The sequence below is a fragment of the Strigops habroptila genome, chromosome 18 (assembly GCF_004027225.2).
Source record: "Strigops habroptila isolate Jane chromosome 18, bStrHab1.2.pri, whole genome shotgun sequence".
NCBI lineage: Eukaryota > Metazoa > Chordata > Aves > Psittaciformes > Psittacidae > Strigops > Strigops habroptila.
The window spans coordinates 885415-905773 of NC_044294.2; the positions used below are offsets into that span (position 1 = coordinate 885415).

General features: G+C 46.8%; 1 protein-coding gene across 2 annotated transcripts; it reads right to left on the reverse strand.

Annotated features, from left to right (window-relative positions):
* Positions 1-1372: 1372 nt before the first annotated feature.
* NUCKS1 (nuclear casein kinase and cyclin dependent kinase substrate 1) lies at positions 1373-18551 on the reverse strand. 2 transcript variants are annotated; one of them, XM_030473413.1, is made up of 8 exons: positions 18130-18551; positions 11763-11812; positions 10660-10765; positions 8416-8471; positions 7965-8117; positions 7684-7836; positions 6896-7042; positions 1373-5847 (listed from the first exon to the last, which is right to left on the reverse strand). In XM_030473413.1, exons 1-8 carry the CDS (start codon positions 18144-18146, stop codon positions 5648-5650), a joined length of 882 nt encoding a protein of 293 aa, XP_030329273.1. In that variant the 5' UTR covers positions 18147-18551; the 3' UTR covers positions 1373-5647. The 2 variants fall into 2 exon arrangements, with proteins under 2 accessions (XP_030329273.1, XP_030329272.1); XM_030473412.1 differs by having other exon boundaries at positions 6896-7045; positions 18130-18550.
* Positions 18552-20359: the final 1808 nt, after the last annotated feature.

Genomic DNA, 20359 nt, shown 5'->3' on the forward strand with positions numbered 1-20359 from the left:
ACATGTTTTCTGATACACGTTTTCACGTCTAATGTTCACAAAACCACTGCAGAAAACCCTTAAATAGCAGAAAAATTACACAAGTCATGGTTATGGGTTATAAAAGCCCTTTTATAAAGCCATTTTTAAACAAAACCAAAAAGTTTACAAAAGAAAATAAAAGATACAGAAGAATGAGTTGCTTAATATATTCCAAAAAGGAGAAAAATAAAAGAGGGGACACAATTCCAACATGCTGAACAATAAAGGGTTCTTTTTCTTTGTGGTTTCTTTTAATACAAAATACAAGCGAAGGATACACATACTTAAACCAGAGCTCAGGAGCAGGTATGCAGTCCTGGGAACCCTTTCAATAAAAGCAAAGCAGGGTTTTGTTTTTGTTATTTTTTTTTTTTCTCTTTTTCTTTCTTTGCAGGTACATACAGAGACTGGAATATGTAAAATTAAGTAGCACAAAAGACCATCACACAATTCTACCAAGGAAGGTTGTAGCTAGAAAGTCATGAACATGGTCAACAGTCATGTTCACTTCAACCCCTTTCATTATAATAATTAAAAATAAAAAGTGTTGGGTTTATTTTAAATAAAGCATTAATGTTACATTCAGACTTAACTCCTAGTACCATGCGGTAGATCTCAGTGGCGTCAAGGTATTGCAAGAGGCACCAGCCTGATGGAAACACCCCCCCCGATGGCACCAGAATGCTGTTTGCAGCTGCCCCTTTCTCTCTCTGCTACAAGGCACGAGCAGGGGAACTGCAAAGAGCCTCACTTTTAGCCAAGCTCACCAGGGGATTGCAAATACTCCAGACAAAGTCATTGCATACCATCTACCGCTGCCCTGCTGACGGCCGGAGGCCCAAGGCCCTACCTGGAGTCTCCCTCCTCTATCTTCCAAGCGATTAGTCAGGGTTTGCTGTGACACGATGTTCATGGTTAAAACAAAAATTAGGTAGCTCTTATTTACAATTTTATTTCGTAACAATTGCTTCTGCGGGGGAGGGAAGGGGGGGGGGGAAGAAAAGTAAAACTCACAACTCTGCAGAACACAAAGGGAAGAAGATGTCGGACGCTCCCATGCGCGCACTCACACCCGCGCACTCACACACAAAATACTTTGGGGGGCTTTTACACACATTATTCTGGCTTAAGCTGATTTGAGTATTTTCTCCATCCCACCCACTACCCCTCCCAAAATATATATATAAAAAACCCTCGCCCCAATATACAAAGCATATGCACAATGGTGTTTGCAGTCACACTGAGCATGCTCCGGCGATGGACCCGCTCGCGGTGAGGGGGGCAGGCAGTCTAGAGAGTCATTCCCGATAGTGGTCGAGACACAAGAGTCAGCACGTGGCGAGAACTTGACTAGACTTAAGAAATAGTTGTGGTTTGTTTTTAATAGGAAGAGTTCAATGAAAAGACATTCAAATGCCAGTCATCTACTGAGGTGGGAAGTCTAAAACGAGGATACACTTGATTTGGGGAGGTCTCAAAAGGACACTGTCATCTTTCGGAGCTCTGATGCTCCTCAGAGTACTTAAACCAAAAGTCATCTTGGACAGTTAAGAACAGAATAGTTAGTGTTGCTTTCTATTGTCATTAGCAGAACTTGCATTTAAACCTCCCAACACTGTAGGAAAATAGTCAAAGTCCAGGGAAAATTTTCTATTTGATCATATACATATAGAATATATAATTTCCACATATAGATGTGACCCACCCCCCCCAAACTAACATCTCCTATATGCCAGCAACTATTTTGTGACAGTGTCCCTTTAAATATCCATCTGCTTACATTTCCATATCCTGCCTCCCCCAACAGATGAACATCCACTTCTCAAATATTAAACTCATGGATCAGTTTGTAGATTTAAGAACCATGTGTTCAACAATATGATCTGTTATAAAAATAAACACTTCACAAACAAATTACATAAAGCAAAGCACCAGTTTCTACAGCTCAAAAGCTTCCAGCATGTTACAGTTTACTTCCCTCCCTCCTTCACCTGGGTGCCTCAGTGTTTATTGTACCTTTGTGACCATCACCAGTGGAGGGGGTAAAAAAAAAAAAAAAAGGAAAAAAAAGGAAACAAAAAAAGGAATTCCAGCACATCTTCTGCCACTGCCCGGGAAGGCCATCGCCGCCTGATGCTGCCCCGTGGTGGCACAGGAGCTGAGCACACTCAGCACCGAGACCTGGCGGTGGCGACGTTCCCGAGCAGAAGCCACTTAAGGTGTGCTGCTTCTCTCCCCACATGCTCTTCTGCTTTGATGAAGCTAAAAGAGAATGAAAAGCTTCTTGGCTGCCCCATTTCTAAGTCTTGCTCTCCCCTACAATCCATTCCGAAACCCCATTTTGCTTGGCATGTTTGGCATTCTCGTGCTGATCAAATAGAACGTGAAGCAAATAATGCTCAGTCTGAAATTCCAACTGAAATTGCAAGTTTTTACTGATCAAGCCTTGTGGCCTACTAAAGGCTGTGCTATTGTCCTAGAGCTGCAAAACTGAACATGGTGGTGTGGATTCAGAAACAGAATGGACGAAAGGATCTATAATGGAAGTTAGTTATGAACTACCATTTTAAGAGTAAGACCAGGGCACTAGTCATCTGAACTTTGGAATAAATCTATTTACCTCTCTGCAAAGGCTCCAAAACTACAGCTGTGGAACAGAAGACAATCTTTTTCAAAGCCTTCTTCTGTGACTGAAACTTTCTGCTCCGTGAAGAACTATTCACACTCCTAAAGAAAGGCGTTTTTCACAGCTTTCCTTCAAGAAAACAGAATGCTTCATACAAATTAAGTAAAAAAGGACATTTAAAAATGGTAAGTCTGCCACTATCGAAAAATGTCGTGTGCTAAAAAACAAAAAAGTAGCAACCTTCACAATTTTCTTCTATCTGTAAAAATACAAACCGCTGTGTTTCTAACAGGGGAACCAAGAGACCATTTGGGCTTAACTTAGTGTTTGCACAAAACAGTCAGATATAGAAAAGTCACAAAATCCCAGTAGGAGGACAGGGCTGACATCGCGTTTGGGTTGTGACAAACTCCAAGAGAAGCATCAAGCAGCCTGTACCAGCCGTGAGACACAGGGATGAGAAAGCAGAACGGGTTGGTTAGAGCAAGGGCTGAAACTGCCAGGCATGAAAGAATCCAGTTCAAAACCTGAACTGAGAACAACAGAAACTCATTTTTCACAGCCTTCACTTCAGTTACCTGTGTTAGATAATATAGTGGAACTTACAAAAGACAGTCCTCGGGAAATAAAACCTGGTTGAGCAGGTAAAGAAGCAACCTTTTGACCAGTCAGCTAGAGGTATTCTACAGTTAATAGCAAAAAAACTCCCTAAGAATCCAACAGACAATAGCTTGAAACAGTCTGGACTGAAAGGGAACAACTATGTGGACCAGACAGTCACAAAAGTGTATTCTATCCCCAATTTTAATGCAACTGGTTTTGAAAACTTGGCCGCTTATTTTCCCCGTATTACCCAAGAAGTGGAGGTAAGAAACTGCTCTCCCAGAAACCTGGAAGGTGGGAAGAGGGGTGGGAGAGGAGAGGGGATCACATTCGCTTCTTTATCAAGACTTGATACTTCAAGTCCAGCCTTAAGCTGTTCTGCAAAATTAAACCACTTAAAAAAGCAGATTTACAATGGAAACACCGATCATCTTTATTGTAACGGCAACAGTAGTTTCATTAGAGTAAAGAATATTAGAGAACTTAAATTTTTATAAGCCAAGGTAAAGTAATTTACCAGCCTCCATAAAATCCATGGCTATGAATCACATAAGACAATCACTCGGCTGTTAGATTAATAGTCATTCCACATCTTAGGCTCCACACTGTGCTCATCAGCATCTCCAGGCTTCCTACGCCAATTCAGCCCAACGTCCTTCCTGGTCATATTAGTGTCTCTCTCTAAAATCCAGATAGGATTAAAAACCTGGTAGCACGTGCACCAGAAATCCACCTAATTAGCTGCCTTATGTTAACCTTCGAGAGGCTGGTTACAAACTGTGTAATTCTGTGACAAAAAGAAAGGATGCAAAGCTTCTCGGCTATAGATAACTGTGAGCGACACAGAGAAAGCACAAAAGGGTTTAAAAAAGAGAAAAATGGCAGGTCCAGTTTTGAGTATTTCCACCAACAAACAAGGCAGCAACCTCTGCATCAGGGTGTGAAACCCAAGGCTTGGGTACTTGGAAACACAAGGATATGGCTGCGTTGATAAAACCACATTTAAATGCCACCACACACATCTCAAGTGTCTTGCATTTCGAGGGGGACATCCTGCTTTCTTATTAGGGAACCACAGCCCTGCTACACTGCTTCCAAACTCCACTTCCTCCCAACTTCATCCTTTACCACTGGTCCCTAATCAGCACTTCTCAGGCTTAGGGAGCAGAATGATGACCAACAGTCAGAAGCAGACATGTCCATGTGGGAGCAAAGCCCCCCACACTGCAGGATGAAGGAATGGAAGTGGGATCGTGGTGATGTGCACTACCATGGAAGTCTGCTGTCCAGCACTGGAGCTGGAGAGGCTGAGGTCTGACTGCACAGCCTCCTGAGGCCAGATGGAGGGAGAGAAGAGAAACCCTTCAGCGTGACTCATGGGATCCGAGACTGACCAGAGCATTACAGGAATCCTTTGCTTCACATTTAGGAAAGGACATCCCTCGCCCCAAAAAGCTAAAGAATTTAGTTTTACACTACCCATTGATTCTTTGTTTTGTCTCCTTGGAAAAACTTTAAGGACATTTTCCACACTACCAAACTGGAAACCAGAGGTTTTAAAATGGTTTGCAATTTCTCTTCCCTATTCTGCCCACCTATAGCCAACTGTGGAAGAATTAATGGATGGGAGAAGCTTGTAGGTTGTCTATGTGGATTTGCAGAGAATGAACTGCAATTTCCTTATTGCAGAACAGTATTCTCTCCAGCAAAGACAAAAGATCTTGCACCCTGATCAGAGGGTCTTTTCTAAATAGAAGACAGTGGCCCATCTACAAGCCTCATGATTGCTTTCCATGCAAAAAGAGCCTGAATCCAAGAAACACAGGTTTCCTCCCCGTGTTTCCTCTTCCTCAATTGGAATTCCTATCCCACTACATTGTTTTCTGAGAGTGCTCTTGTCTCACCAGCAGTCTGTTAAAGCATAGCTTCATTTCCCCCCCCAGATTCAAATACAGAAGAATAGTTTGAAAGAACTCTTACCAGCACTGGGCAATCTATTCTAACAAGGATTTGTAAGTATGGTTTCCACGTATCAGTCTCAACCCTTATTGCTTCACAACTGCAGTTATCCCTTGAAAGAAAAATATATATATATATTCAAAGGTCTGTTAATTTGTCTCCAATGGCTTTCAATGGGGGAGGGAGAACAGAATGGCCAACAGAGAACATTGACTTCAAAACAGGACTGTGGAAGGGTTTCCTCTTATTAAAAAAAGGATACACTGTATTAAAGAGCTGAAAGGAAAGACAGCATTCAAAGCCCATGAGTCAAGCCACAGCCAAAACCGTGTTCTACCCCTAAGTATGTTTTCTTTTCCTTTTTCTTTTTTTTGTTGGGTTTTTTTTTCTTTTTCCTTTTTTTTTTTTTTTAAAACAAAGATTTCCTCAACTGCCCATTTAATCTTCACCAGAGGGGGCTTCATCTTCAGATCCCTCATCCCCTGACTTCTCTGGTGGAGGGCTGGCTGATTTCTTCTTTTCTGGGGGGCTTTCAGGCTCTTCATCCTCTTCTTTAGGGGATGGGGTCTTTTCTTTCGTTGCCTTGGAAGCTGTGGGGCGGCCTGCCTTCCCTTTGCCTTTCACTGGGCTGGGGGTCACTGGAAGAAGAAAGAGCTTATAAAAGTTATGATCAGCAAGAGACAAAACTGTCACGAGGCTTTGTACAACCAGGATTGACAACACGTAGCATCAGCTTTCATTTTGCTTTGACCATACCCCAACACATGGTGTGTTTTACATCAAGTGTTAGCAGAGTCACAGAGTCAACCAGGTTGGAAAAGCCCTTTAAGCTCATCAGGTCCAACCGCCCCCCAGCACTGCCCAGGCCACCACTAACCCATGGCACTGAGGCCTCGGCTACACGGGGTGTGAACACTTGCAGGGACGGTGACTCCAGCACTGCCCTGGGCAGCCTGTTCCAATGCCTGAGCACCCTCTGGGGAAGGAATTGTTCCTCAGCTCCATCTAAACCTGCCCTGGTGCAGCTTGAGGCCGTTTCCTCTTGTCCCATCCCTTGTTCCTTGGGAGCAGAGACCAGCCCCCTCCTGGCTCCATCCTCCTGTCAGGCAGTTAGTAAAGCTGAACTGAAAAGTTAGCTAATGATTTAAAAACTATTTAATTCCATGTCCTGATCAATCACTAGATATGACACCACAAGCACAAATTGTATTGTTTGGCTATGACAGGTAGAAATTCAGACTGCAGCTTCCCAATAGGGAAAATTTTGCCATCTATGCAGTTTTTCCAACAAGACAGAGATAATAATTCAAGCTCTTAATTAAGAATTAAAGCCACCTTATTATTATATTGTGTTGCTTTAAATCATGGCCTGTTACATGAATTACACTGCCTACAAGAAACCTGGAAAGGAAAGGGGCTTTGGACAAGGAATGTAGGGACAGGACAAGGGGAATGGCTTTAACCTGCCAGAGGGGAGACTGAGATGAGCTCTGAGGCAGAAGCTCTTCCCTGTGAGGGTGCTGAGGCGCTGGCACAGGGTGCCCAGAGAAGCTGTGGCTGCCCCATCCCTGGAAGTGTTTAGTGTGAATGCTACTGATCCCAAGACTTCTACCAAGCCTTCTAGAGCAGAAAAAGGGAATACTAACCTCTGAAGCAAAGAGCAGAGTTTTCTGTGCATACACTTACCTGTAGCCTTTAGCCTGGGCTTCGGCATTTTCTTTTCTTTCCTCTCAGGCTTGGATTTCTTGGAGACCTTTTTGTTTTTCTTTTTTGAACTGCCATAGTCACTATCGTCATCGTCTTCCATGAGGAAGTCTTCGTCGCTTCCTGAATCTGCTGGAAGCATAAAGAGATTTCAGTTTTTGCTAAGAAAAGAAAAGGGAGCAGAAGATACAGTTGAGAGATCTGCCAGTTCAACTGTGGAGACGGGAAACGAGGGCTCTGTGACCTTAGGAGCTGCCACCTATCTGCTGTGCTACATGACACAGCAGCCAACTTTATGCTGGTAGGAATAAAGCACTAGTATGGTGACACAGCAAGTGTTTTGAGGTCCTCTACAGATGCTCCATCACCTTAATAAGTAAGAGAGAAAGAAGTGAACTTCTCAGTGGTACTCTTAACTCCACTGTGAAATCGTTTGCACTCAGTATTTCAGGTTTCATTACCAGCAGAAGCCATCTCTTCTTATGAAACAAACCCTCCTATCTTGATTAGATCAAGGATAAAAAGTACTTTTATGTCATCTGAAAGGAGCATGAAGGCTTCAAGATCAACTGGATAGCAGCAAAAAGGATTAAGAATTTCACAAGTGTTAAAGCTTGGTCTGTTGGACCAAGTTACTGAGAAGAACAAGTTACATCTTCACTGTCACAGTCAAAAAGCAAACCCTTTGCTGTCTGGCCAAACCCAGAAACTTCTGTTTAACTATACCCACGTTACATTGATTTTAACTTTTTACAATCCCATTTACTCACTCTCCTGGAACTGTGCTTCATCATCCTCTTGTTCTTCCTCCTCGCTCCCCACATCATCCATAAGCATCTCTCGTTGTTTGGAAGCTGCTTTGGACGCTGCCTGTCGTTGCTGACGCACGTTTTTGTGGTCTTCTTTTTCATCCTCACTGTCCTCTGCAGCAAAAGTCACCAAGTTACAAGGAGACAGCGAATAGAGACCACCTTGAGGTAGCACAAGGGTAAGACACAGGTCAGGGCAATGATGAGAAGGTGAATCCAGATGCTCACTGATTGTTTCTTACCTGCAGGCCTTTTCCTGGATTTGGAGGCTGCCCTCTTATTCTTTTCTGGTTTAGCCTTTTTTCCTTTTTTGCTTTTTTGAGAGCTCTCATAGTCACTGTCAGCTTTGCCATCATCTGCTCCTAAGTCATCATCTTCACTGCCAAAATCTTCATCTGGAAGGAAAAGGTACAACTATGAAGTTCCTTCTATCATTCTGAACTATGGACAAGAAGTAGAGGGAAGAGATTTACAGACATCTATCTGCAGCATATTACAGCACAAAAACATGTTCTCCCAAACCAGGATGGGAAGTAACAGCAGCAAGAGGCAGCATCCAGCTTAAGTGTATTAGGAAAGTGCACACTTCTCTAGTCAGAACCATTTCTTTCCTATGCTAAATCCTACTCCTGTAACTCTTACAACCTGCTCTTCATTTTGAAGATATGCTATCAGCACAATGAGGTTAGTTACCTGCCGAGTGTGAATCATCTTTCTTAGTCTTCACATCTTTTTCTTCTGAATCCTCACTGAAAATGAGAGAAAGACAGGGTTTGGCTGCTGTTTTAACTTTGCTTTCAGTCACTGACACATGGAAAACACCAATTTGCAGAGAGCAAACTGATCTCTAGGCTGGGAACATGCACTTTTCCTGGACATCACTGTCTTGTACTTCAGAATTACTCAGCTGGGAATGGAGCGATCATGGTTGGAAAGAGAACGTTCAACCTCTGAATCACAGGCAAACTTAAAGGGAGTCAAGTGATCCAACCAGGAAATAATAAGGTTGAGATGAACCCTGCACTTCACTCTTCACCCTACCAATAATCCAGGTCTTCCATTTTACAGTTAGGAGTTAAGTTTTAAATGCTAATGCATGGCTGAGTCTATAAATAGCATAAAGTTTTACACTGAATATTACAGTCATCACTTTATGTCACTGCTTTCTTTGGACTCCTTCATCCTCTATTGCTTTAAAGCACTTAAGTAGCACATATTTGGTTTACAATCTCTCAAATGATCTCATTTCTGAGGGAGTTTCACCACTCCTCAGCAGAGGATATCCCTATCAAGCAGGTACTCATGCTCCTGTCCAAACCCCTGTTGTTAGTCATTCCCACTGGCCAGAGAGGGCTTTCCTTCCAGCATGTAAGGACATGCACTCCAATCAGGGAGCAAACAAGTGTTTTGAGCAGGAGTGGTGAGGACTCTGGTAAGGGCCAATGATGTACAACACAAGCTTTGGGAATGGCTGAAGTGCCAAGGTCAGGAAGTACAACAGATCAAACCTTTGCTGCTTCCCAATCCAGCACTTTGAGCTGCCACACAGCACTTCAAGAACTCTCCTAGTTTAAGTAACTTGTCACACCACAGCCCCTCAGGCCTGCATGTTTTCTGTCTTATACAGATGACTGTGGGTTTCAGTCCCTTAAAGACATGAGCTTGTTTTCCATGTAAGCCCTCTGTGAGGTCTGCAATACATATAGAACTGTTCTTACAGATTCAAAAATCCCCAAAGCTAAAAGGACATCAAGGTCAGCTTCTAAACTGCTTTGGGAGCTGCCCAGCCCTATTTCTTTACATGTCATACCCATTAAATCCTTGATTTCAGGTATTCCAGGCATCTGCCAGGGTGAAAATAGTCTCTCCCACTCAGTTCACAACAGCAGGTGGACCATGGAAGTATTCCCATGCCTACATTCATGGAACAGGAGGATGATGGGGAAGCCTCCTAAGTGCACAGTGCAACAGCATCAAGAGACACTTTGGGCTTACGGAGTATGAACAAACTCCATCCCTGAAGCTGGTGTCTGTCACGAGGACAGTCAGTTGACTCAAGAGGTGTTATGGCAATCGTTTGCTGACCACAGTTACTGTAACAAGGAAGATACCTTCACTCTACAGGAAAGACTTCCACTATTCAGTAGGACATCCCTTAGAACTGCTGGAGCAACTCAAGTTATCAAACCAGGTTACTTTGGTTATGAATTAGACAAAACTCCAAATGAGAAACAAAGAACCACAACACACTGCCCCAGCTCCTAACTACCATTGTACTGTCATGTTTAATCGTTAACCACGTGGGGGAACGGCTTTAAACTGATAGAGGGGAGATTTAGATTAGATATTAGACAGAAGCTCTTCCCTGTGAGGGTGCTGAGGCACCGGCACAGGGTGCCCAGAGAAGCTGTGGCTGCCCCATCCCTGGCAGTGTTCAAGGCCAGGTTGGACACAGGGGCTTGGAGCAACCTGCTCCAGTGGAAGGTGTCCCTGCCCGTGGCAGGGGATTGGAGCTGGAGGAGCTTTAAGCTCCCTTCCAACCCAAACCATTCCATGATTCTATGAATGCTCCAAGCATATGGAAAAGACATGGAAAACAGAATGCATCTTGCCCCTGACTTACCTGGATAACTTGAACAGTTGCCAATTTTTGTGCCTGTGATCATATTCCTTCCCCTTCCCACCGTCTAGCTCTGGAAATTTTAATGACAAAGTACTAGTGACAAGTACTTTCCACATGATTTCTCTGTCTATTCGGATGAGAAGGAACCACCCCAATCTCCACACTGATTACTCAAGCTTTGTGATGGAGAGTACTGTAACTTGCACTGCAGACCTTGAACTCCACTTATAATCACTCCTCTCAGAATTTACTGCTCCCCAGATACAGGACAAGGTTTGGAGCCGTGTTTGTAATGGATGAAGTGCTGCTTTTACCTGTCCTCCTGAGAGTTCTTCCCAGATCTCCTCTTATTTTTAGCCTCCCGGGGAGACGAACGGATTTTCTTGGATGGGGGACCTGAATCTCTTCCATAATCTTCATCTGGATGGGACAGTACAAAATGGCTTTGAGTCAAACTCCTGGTTCCCAGCAAACTGACTTCCTCAGCTATCACTTAAACCGACCATTTCATGCACATCAAAAAGAAGCCCTTCAAAAACCACCAAACCGACACAACAACAAACCCACAAAGCTTCCAACAGAACTTTGTAGCAGCAAAGTCCTGTCTTTAAGCAGGGATTTACCTTTTCTTCCACCAGCAGCACACTCAAAACGCCCCACATGAACCAGTCTCATTTTACAGACAGAGTTATTATCTAAGCCTATTACAAGTTAACATCCCTACATATTTCTTCATGCTTTTAACAGCCCTTTATTTACTGTGCTATGATGGGAAAAACACATGTCATTGTGAAGTAGTTTACACAGTAACTTTTTACGACTATTACACAATCTCTTATACAATATGAGAACAGGGCTGCAATGAAGAACTATGCATATTTGTTTCCATTATCAGTGCAGCAAACAGTAGCACTATGTGTGTCTTCTAAGAACACAAAACACATTCCATATGGCTTCTAGAAACATTCCATTAATTCACAGGAACATAAAGATTTGGGGTTTGGAGATGCAATTCCCCCAAAATGCCTCCTGACATTATGGCATTAACTGGAGTCCCACTAAACTGGAAACACATTTTACGGGAGAAAAAGTGGCATCAGAGAGATTCTGCCCCACAACATAACATAGACCAAGGAAGAAGATGGTTCCTGCCAACAGCCTCAAGGCACTACAACAATACAAGCATTAAATAGTAAGATTTCTATCACCATTGTTTGCTTAATACAAACCATATGAGAACCATTACATTTTCAAATACTCATTAACAGTGGAGGCTGTGAAGAGCAGAAAGTCCTTCGAATGTAAGTTAAAGATGTGACTAGAAGCAAAACAATTGATATGCAAAGCAATAAATGAACTATAAATAAATAAAGCTCAAGATCATTATATTGGTAAGAGAAAAAAAAAGGTCATTTACCAGCATCATCTGATTCCTGAAACTGGGAATAATCGACCACCTTCCTGTTCCTGTTCAGAAGCAAGGGGAAAATATAAGTTAGCCATTTGAGACGCAAAAGCTTTCTGCAAGTACCAGGGAAGTGCCACATCCTTGCTTCCAGTGCAGGATTTGCAGCCTAAAAACACTCCACAAGCAAACTCTCCTAAGCAAGCCACCTACACCTTTGAAGTCAGAAACGAACACACAGTATATTCTAGCATTTTCCTAAGGAGCTGTTATAATAGACTGGATTATAGTGTTGGAATCGAGAAGTGCTTTGTGATAAGTAGCGCTCTCTCATGGTCACGGCTGCAGTGAGGAAGAGCCATCTTAACCTGCACTACATGGTTCTTTCCTTATTCAAACTAGGCAGCTATCACTATGTATCACCACACTAGTGAAAGCCTATTTTAAAGCAGTGCCTCCATCCCAAGATTAAAGATGCATTTCAAGAAAGCACCAGCCTGAACTTTGAGCCGGAGCTCCCCCTAACACTCCGTGGCAAAGCTGTATTATTTAAGACCAGGATTCCAGGTGTAAAACAAGCACACAAATAGCAGCATGAATTAGAGAAACATTTCCCAACTGCTCCTTTCTGAATATCTGCCTCTCACAGCGCTCACTCTCACACCTTCTCCTGGAGATTTGTGTTTTCCCATGGGATCCCCCTTTCTAAAGCTGAAGTTTCCACCAGGGGCTCTTAGGAGCTCTCTCAGGTACACGGATGCTCTAAGATGTAAAGATGCTGTTACAATCCTTAACTGTACAATTGTTTCCCAGCCCCTGTGACCCAAAGCCAATGACAAAGCTGATTTTGCAGCAATCACCACCCGAGCCCACCTCTACAGCCAGGAAAGTCAAGCAAGTGGTAGGACCTGGCAAAGAGAAGCCAACACAAGTCCCCTCCAGCACACGAACCACAAGGCCCTTCCCCTCTCCTGCACTGCTGAACTCCACACACCAACTGCACTGCGCTTTGTAATTAACATCACGCATTGCTGCCAAAAGCATCTACTTGAAAGATGCCCCAAAAGTCACTGTTGCCTTCTGGCTGTTGATCCATTTGAAATCAAGTCTGCGTTGCCCTCCTGCACAAGAACCTCTCCTCACAGCCTGCAGCAACAGGCACCAAAAGACGAAGGAGCACAACTATTTTATCTCAACCCTGCACTGAGCCTCTTTAAAAAACTCCAAAAAACCCCAAGCTGTCAACACAAAAAAAAGCCCCAACAAGCAAAGAGAAGGGAAGCAAAACCAGTCATTAGATTGCTACAGGCTGACTCGCATCCAAGCTGCAGAGTACATGCAAGTGGAACAAAGTACAACAGCACCGTGCTCCCGAGCACTGCTCACTCCCAGCCCTGGCACAGGAATACACCAGTTCAGGAATACAACCACTGGCAGGGCTTGCTACAGTTCAGGGACCCCAATTCCTGTTCCAACAGGTAGCCTGCCTCCCAACCCACCTCCCATGTGAAAGCACTGATTTTATTCCGGTAAGTGTGTGAAGAATAATGAAGCTCCTAAATAAGATGTTGGATCACTTCTCTAACAAGCAGGAGGGAAGTTGCGATCTTGCCACCTTGTAGTAAGTTGGTCAAACACAGCTTCATCTTATTTATTTCAGTCAGAGACCCATATTAAATCAGGTCCTCAAAATGTAGCACAGACAGATAGAACCTTAGTGAAAAACATTGTCCCTGTGGAAAACATCCTTCCTCTTTCTAAGCTCTGCAGCCTGTGTGCAGCTAGACAGTAAATCCCACCAGGCTCTCATTACCTGCTGAACAGAGGCAGTGATACTGGTATTAAAACCCAATCACTATGGCAGAAGGAAACTAGAGGGAAGGCTGTCTGGCTTGCTTCATCTGATTTTTGCAGAGCAAAGAGAAGAGTAGAGGAAAAGGAATAACCTACAGTGAGATTCCTGCAGATAGACACTTGCAGGTCTTCCCAAGAGAGCCAGAGAAGCTCCCAAGGGCAGAACCAGCAAACAAACTGCTCCTGCCTCTGCTGTTCTCCTCCCTCTATCCTCAGCAATCACTCCATGTACATCAACTTCTGCTTGGCTGCAGACCTGCCAACAGCACTGATGTGCAGTGCTTAGTAACTACAAGCTTGCAGAGACAGACTGCATCTTTTATTATGCCAAGGTGATAAAACCCGAGTAGATAAGTTCCCTGGGGCCCAGGGCCAGAGAAAAGTAGTGCTGGTTTTGCCAACGAAGAGTATCTCTTTGCCACCAGCAAAAACTAGAAGCTGTTAAGGCAAGCTACCAGATATAAACGATTTCTAACATTGAGTTAGACTGAGCATAAGAAGAGAGTCCCAGGCATCAGGGATGGATATTGTTCAAGCTGGTTTCAAATACACACTGAAACTTTAAGGTAACTTACTTGCTAATTCAGGTTAACGGTCACAGTGTGCACGTGAGAAGGAATTGGGGGAGGAAAGGCAAAGAAAGAAGCTACCATAGTCTAAGTTTTAAGTAACAGCAGTCAGCCCAGTACTTCTGGCATAAAGAGTAACTCTTCTAGCAAGTCCTCAGCACTTCCTGAGCAAAGTAATGCTCGAGCCATTTACTAAGAACTCAGAAATGCCCAACAGTTCTTATAACCCATACTCAGTGTCCATCCAACTGAATAAGGATTGGACAGCAATACCCCATCTTCAGCTAGTAAGTTCCCTAAATCCTGAGCCTTTGGAAGTCAACATGGCAGATTGCAACCAGTTTGAAAGCTCCCCACGTATTTCCACAGGTATTAAAATCCACAGATGAAGTCCCAGTTTAAACAAAATAATATATCTGCTCCTGAAAAGCAATGCTGGGAGTCCTCAAAAAGCTGGTGACCCATTGAGCACTGAAGAGGGAAGTTCAGGGCAAACAAAAGACAGATTAAATGGTTACTGATGGGTTTTTTGGTTTTAACTCCAGCATTTAACCACCAAACGAAGCATTTGTGAGGAACACCAGGGCCCTTCCCTCAGTGCAGGTCAAACTGTTTACTTTCTAGTTCTCTTTCCACCTGGTGAAGATGTCCCACTTTGAGGGCAGCATCTTACCAATACATATCGCCATTAAAAGCAGCCCTTTGCTGCCTCTTTTACCCAGAGATAAGACAGGCAGGAAGTGTTTTTCCCAGGTGCTTCCAAAGCTGTGCAAAACAAACAGCCAGTGCTGGATTTAGGCCTTAAATGATCCTTCACTTACAAGGACACAGCAGCAGCTGGAACGTCGAAGCCCAGTGACAGTTCTGAACCCAAACCCCGTCACTTTTAACCTGTGTTGTTGCTGGTATTCTGATTTCTGTTGTACCTGTGCCTTGCTCTCTGTTTCTCTTCAGGCTGAATGTTTTCAGAGCAAGGATCACATCTTTTTGCTTATGTGGAAAGTGTCTATAGCTTATCTCTGGACACTACCACACATTATTCCTTAAGTTAAATCCCCAAAGAAGCATTGCTTTCCCTCCTACCCCATGCCAGGTTTCCAGCGTCACAGTATTTATACTTTACACTGTCCAGGTACAAGACTGGCAACAAGTTATATTTAATAGAGGAATCTATCTTTTCCTGCAAGTAAAATGCCAAAGGCTCCCCCTTCCCCTGTGGTGCCAATGGAAGACTGGGATTCAAGAGTTACTAATACAGCAAAATTAAGTGCCTTGAAGCACTGAGGTGGATCAATTCATAACTGGCTTTAATCTTAAAATGAACAAACACAACCCCCTGCGATTTCTCTGCTCGCCCAATGCCTGCAGGGGAGGAATTACCAGCGAGTGAAAGCAGCCAGCAAGGAAGAGCAGAAGCGAAGGCCATCCAATGGGAAGCCCAAATTCTTACTTGAAACACATTAATTGATGCTCTTTATAAAAACAGTGCCTCAAAATTGGGTGTTTCATTTGTCTTAAGGAATAGGAAGGGATGGCATGATGTAGCCACCAGCTCCAAACACTCTCTGCAGTGCTCGAGGGGAGTCAGCCACATGAAGCAGAGGTTCAGTGACTGAGCTTCCTTTCCTTTCCACTTCTTGCCGTTTTCTAACAATAGTGCAGATACCATCACTATCCACCCAGGAGCAGTTTAATTGTGTAGAAAGTACTTGGGTCCAAGTGCCAGGCACATGAAGCCTGTAAATACCAGGATTTCATTACCACTTCACACCAATGTTAAGGAACCGGAGTCTTAAGGCAGTATTATTCTACCAACAAGTGGAGGAGAAACAAGGATCTGGGTTGGACTTTATGCAGTTCATTGTTTTAAACACTTATATATTCACCAGAAACTAGCAAACATAATAAATTAATTCAAAGAGCACTGAACAGAGGAAAACTTTTCCAACGCCCAATCTTATTCTGATGAGAAACCTTTCACCAGACTTCCATGGTACCAACAGCGAGCCAGAAAAAACCCCAAACCCAACAACTGGAGAAGTTTTTGATTTAAATCCATGAAGAGAGTTCTCCAGTCACTCCCCAGCAGAGCAACAGGCTGCAGGAGCCACTGAACATTTTTCCCCTGGGAGGGTTGTTAAACACAGCTACATAGCGGATTGCTCGAGCTGCTCCTCACACGTGCCAAAGGCTTTGCTGCTGCCTGCAGCCTGCTGGACTTTGGCACCTCATTTTCCTGCAGAGCAGTGCCTGTCAGCTGGGGTGACCCAAGCCAGGTCTTTCACAACACTGCACATCTCTAGGCATTAATTTTGTCTGGAAATGGTGGCTCAGAATGTTACTGAACGGCAGAAACCTTGGGAGCTCCACTTGGAAAGACACAACCCTTCCCTTACCTGTAGCAAGACTCGAGTGCTGGCGAGTTAATCACCCGCAGAACAGGCACTGAAGTGTCAGCCTGAGCAGCAAAGTCACCTCACCTCTGTACTTCAGAGCACAGGCACTGCCATTCAAGATCAGACCACCAGTCCATCTCATCCACCAGCCTGCCTTGCAAAAGGCCAAAGCCTGATGCTGCAGAGCAGGGAATATCCACTCTTATTAATCCACCTTTTGGACCCAAGACAATTCCCTAAGACTGAATCTTGAGCTTTATTTGCCCCTACCTTTGCATGCAGGAACACACACTATTGGGCAAAAAAAGAGAGCTATGACAAAACAACTGTTTCCCTCATCACTGTGCCAAGCTCCCCTACTTAGCACAGTCCTGGTTTCCAGTTAGTTAACTCTTGTGTGCTAGGAATATTACTTAATACGAAGGTGACCACCTATAAACGTACATATGTAAGTTTTTACAGCCATAATTAATTTCATATTGATTATTCCACAAGAACCAGAACAGCCAGGACCCACAGCTCAGGCTTACTGGGAATCAGAGGACAACCAGTTCCTTAAAGTATCTTGAGAATGAAAACATGTCAGAGCATTCAAAGAATACCCTATGAAACCTCTTATTTTTGCTATAAAGCCCATTTAAATCTCAAGTTCACTCTCTGAGTGCTTTCCAGTACACTCACCCCAGCACAGATACATGGCACGTACATGCCCTGGGTTTTCAAAGCTACCACGATTCAACACCGTAGCTAAGGTTACCTGTAACTGCCCGTTCCAGACACCACCACCACGACCTACCTCCTCCTCTCCAGCTGAGAGCACAGCCCGTTTTGCTAAGCGGCCCACGGCTTCCTCCTCCCCACGGGCTAAAACCAGCGCTCCCGGGGGGAAGGGGGAAAACACCGGTAGGAAACGGGCCCGGGGAGCGCAGTTAGCGACCAGGCGAGAGGCACAGGGCGTGTGTTCAGCGCTGCTCCCACCAGAGGGGGCGGCTCCTCCCAACTCCTCCCCTAAACGTGGTTTAACTCCATGCACAGCCCCTCGGCCCGGACCCTCGCTGGGCCGGGCGCTGGGCATGCGGGTCCCCTCCCCCTGCAGCGTGCTCCGCTTCCCCCCCGCGCCGGGGGAGCGGGGCTGCGGCACCGGGCGGAGATGCGCTTTTCCCGTTACAAAACGCTGCGCGCAGCCTCTCCCCGGGCCTGCAGCGCAACAGCCCCCCGGCCAGGCGGCGAACCAGGCCCGGGCCGCTCGGAGCGAGCCATAAATAACACGGAGCGGCAAGGAACGTGTGGAACCGGGCAGGCACAGAGGGGAAACGGCCTCCCCGCGCCTCACCCCGCCGCCCTGCCGGCCTCGCCCGGGCCTCGGGCTGCCCCTTCCCCAGGCACGGCCTGCGGCGAGGCCTGCGGCAGGGCGGGCGGGAAGGCCTGCAGCGCCGGGGGCCGGGCCCGGGCAGGGAGGGAGGGAGCAGCGAAGGAGGGAGGGAGCGAAGGAGGCAGCGCTGGCGCCGCGGGTGGGAGGAGAGGCGGGAGCGGGGCCTCCGCGCCCCGCCAAGGACTCACCTGACAGGCCTGGACATTTTCCCCGGCGGTTCGGGCCCGGCGCGGGGAGCGTCGCCCGGCGCGGAGGGGAAGCAGGAATCGAGCGGTCGCTCGGTGCGGGCTCGGCGTCGCCCGTCCCCTGCCCGGAGCGAGCGGGAGCGCTGGGCCCAGCGCCTCGGGCCGCGCCTCCGGAGCCGCCTCTTTTCCCCCCCTCCTCAGGCGCTGCAGCCGCCGAGCACCGCGCCGCGCTCCCCGCCGCGGGAGACTCCCGCTGCTCTGCGAGGGCCGCGCGGCGCCCCCCGGCCCCGGTCGCCGCCGCCGCTCCCGCCGCGGTGGCCGCCGCTCAGCCGCTCCCCCCCGCAAAATGGTCGCGTTCGCACCGCCGAGAGGATGCGAGCGGGGAGGGGGGGGCGGCGCAGCCTAACCCGCTGGCACCACCTCCTCCCCCGCTCATTGGTTAGGGCGGGCGGAGCGCCGCTTCCCATTGGCTAGTTCGAACCATCACGGCGGGTAGAGCCTGCCCACTGGCCCCGCGGGGAGAGGAGGGGGGCGAGGCCGCCCCGCACGCTCAAGCTGCTGTGCGCGGCACGGGAGCGGCCCCGCCGCGCTCGCCGCAGATTCGACACCGGGCCCCGGCGCCGCCGCCGCGCTCCGGGCACCCGCCGGCCCGCCCGGGCCCGCCCCGCCGGCCCCGCAGCGCGTTAGTGCCGGGGCGCACGGCGCCGGCGGGGCCGTGGGGCCCCATCCGCAGATTCGCCGCGCGGGGCCTGGCGCGGTTTTGGAGGGAAGCCGCGGAGGACGCGGCCGCCCGGGCCCGGCTGCTCGGGCCGGGCCTGCCCCGGGGCGCCGCGGTGCCTAGCGCGGCTTAGGCAGCGCGGTTAGTGCCGAGCGGCGGCCCTTTGTCATGCAGGAGCGCCGCCATTGAGGGACGCGCTGCCTCCGGGAATACACTAACGGGGGAAGCGCCGGGAGCGGCTCCTCGAGCGGCCCGCGCCGGGCACGGCTCAAGTCATGGAGTGGTTTGAGTTGGGACCTTAAAGCTCTTCCAGCTCCAACCCCTGCCACGGGCAGGGACACCTTCCACTAGAGCAGGTTGCTCCAAGCCCCTGTGTCCAACCTGGCCTTGAACACTGCCAGGGATGGGGCAGCCACAGCTTCTCTGGGCACCCTGTGCCAGCGCCTCAGCACCCTCACAGGGAAGAGCTTCTGCCTCAGAGCTCATCTCAATCTCCCCTCTGGCAGGTTAAAGCCATTCCCCTTGGCCTGTCCCTACAGGCCCCTGCAGTCAAAAGTCCCGTTGTGTGATGGAATCTGCAGTAAATCTATAGATTTCTGTATTTTGATCACACATCACTTGTATTGGCTTTACACTGACCCGCTGTGAAATACTTTTCTTCTCAAGAAATGCAGAACATACACTTCAGCAGGCGTTGATTTCATTACCAGCACCGATTTCACCACTTTCCCCCACTAGCCCACAAAGAATGTGCACAACTCCCAGGTCCAGGGAAGGTTTTGGGTTCTGTAAATTCCCTAAAACCCCAAATGACTCCTTTTGTTTCGAAAAGGAGCTGCCATGGCCACGGAAAAAGAAAGCTTACTCCACAGTCCATTAAAATGGCAGCTTCTGCAATTGCAAGTTAGCTTTGCTTTGCCTTGCCTTTAGAGAGGCTCCTTCCTCTGTTTCATTAACAACTGTACTTAAAAACATGTTTTTAAGACGTCAGATTATCTGACAGTACAACTATGGTCAGGTTTTTACCTCATTATGGGAGTAATTTGAGTTCATTTAATGCCCTGCTTGAGCTTAATTTGCCTCCGTTGTAATTGCTGCCACTTCCCTGATCAATTCAGACGTGCTCTGTCCTTGCTGCAAGTCAATGCTCCTGACAATCAAAGCGATCACGAAAGAAAGGGGAGCATTCAGAGCAACTGCCTGCAGAGCCAGCCCCAAAACACGCTCTGGGAATTCCTGAGCCCTAAGCAAGAAGGTGTATTACCAACCACCACATCAAGGCATCCTTTTCTTTCTCCTTGGAGCTGGCTCTATTGGATTAAAAGCCACGAGGACTGACTCAGAGATGAAGTTCTGCATGCTGACGTCCTGCCTGCAGGTCACTAAGACCGGAGTAATTGAGAAAGAAAGAGATTTCAGGAGAAAGGATCTAATTTGCTTTGCTGGCAACACGGAGCCATTCACACTTTGTGTTTTATACATACCCTGGTTCCAGGTTGAACTTGCGAACCCAAT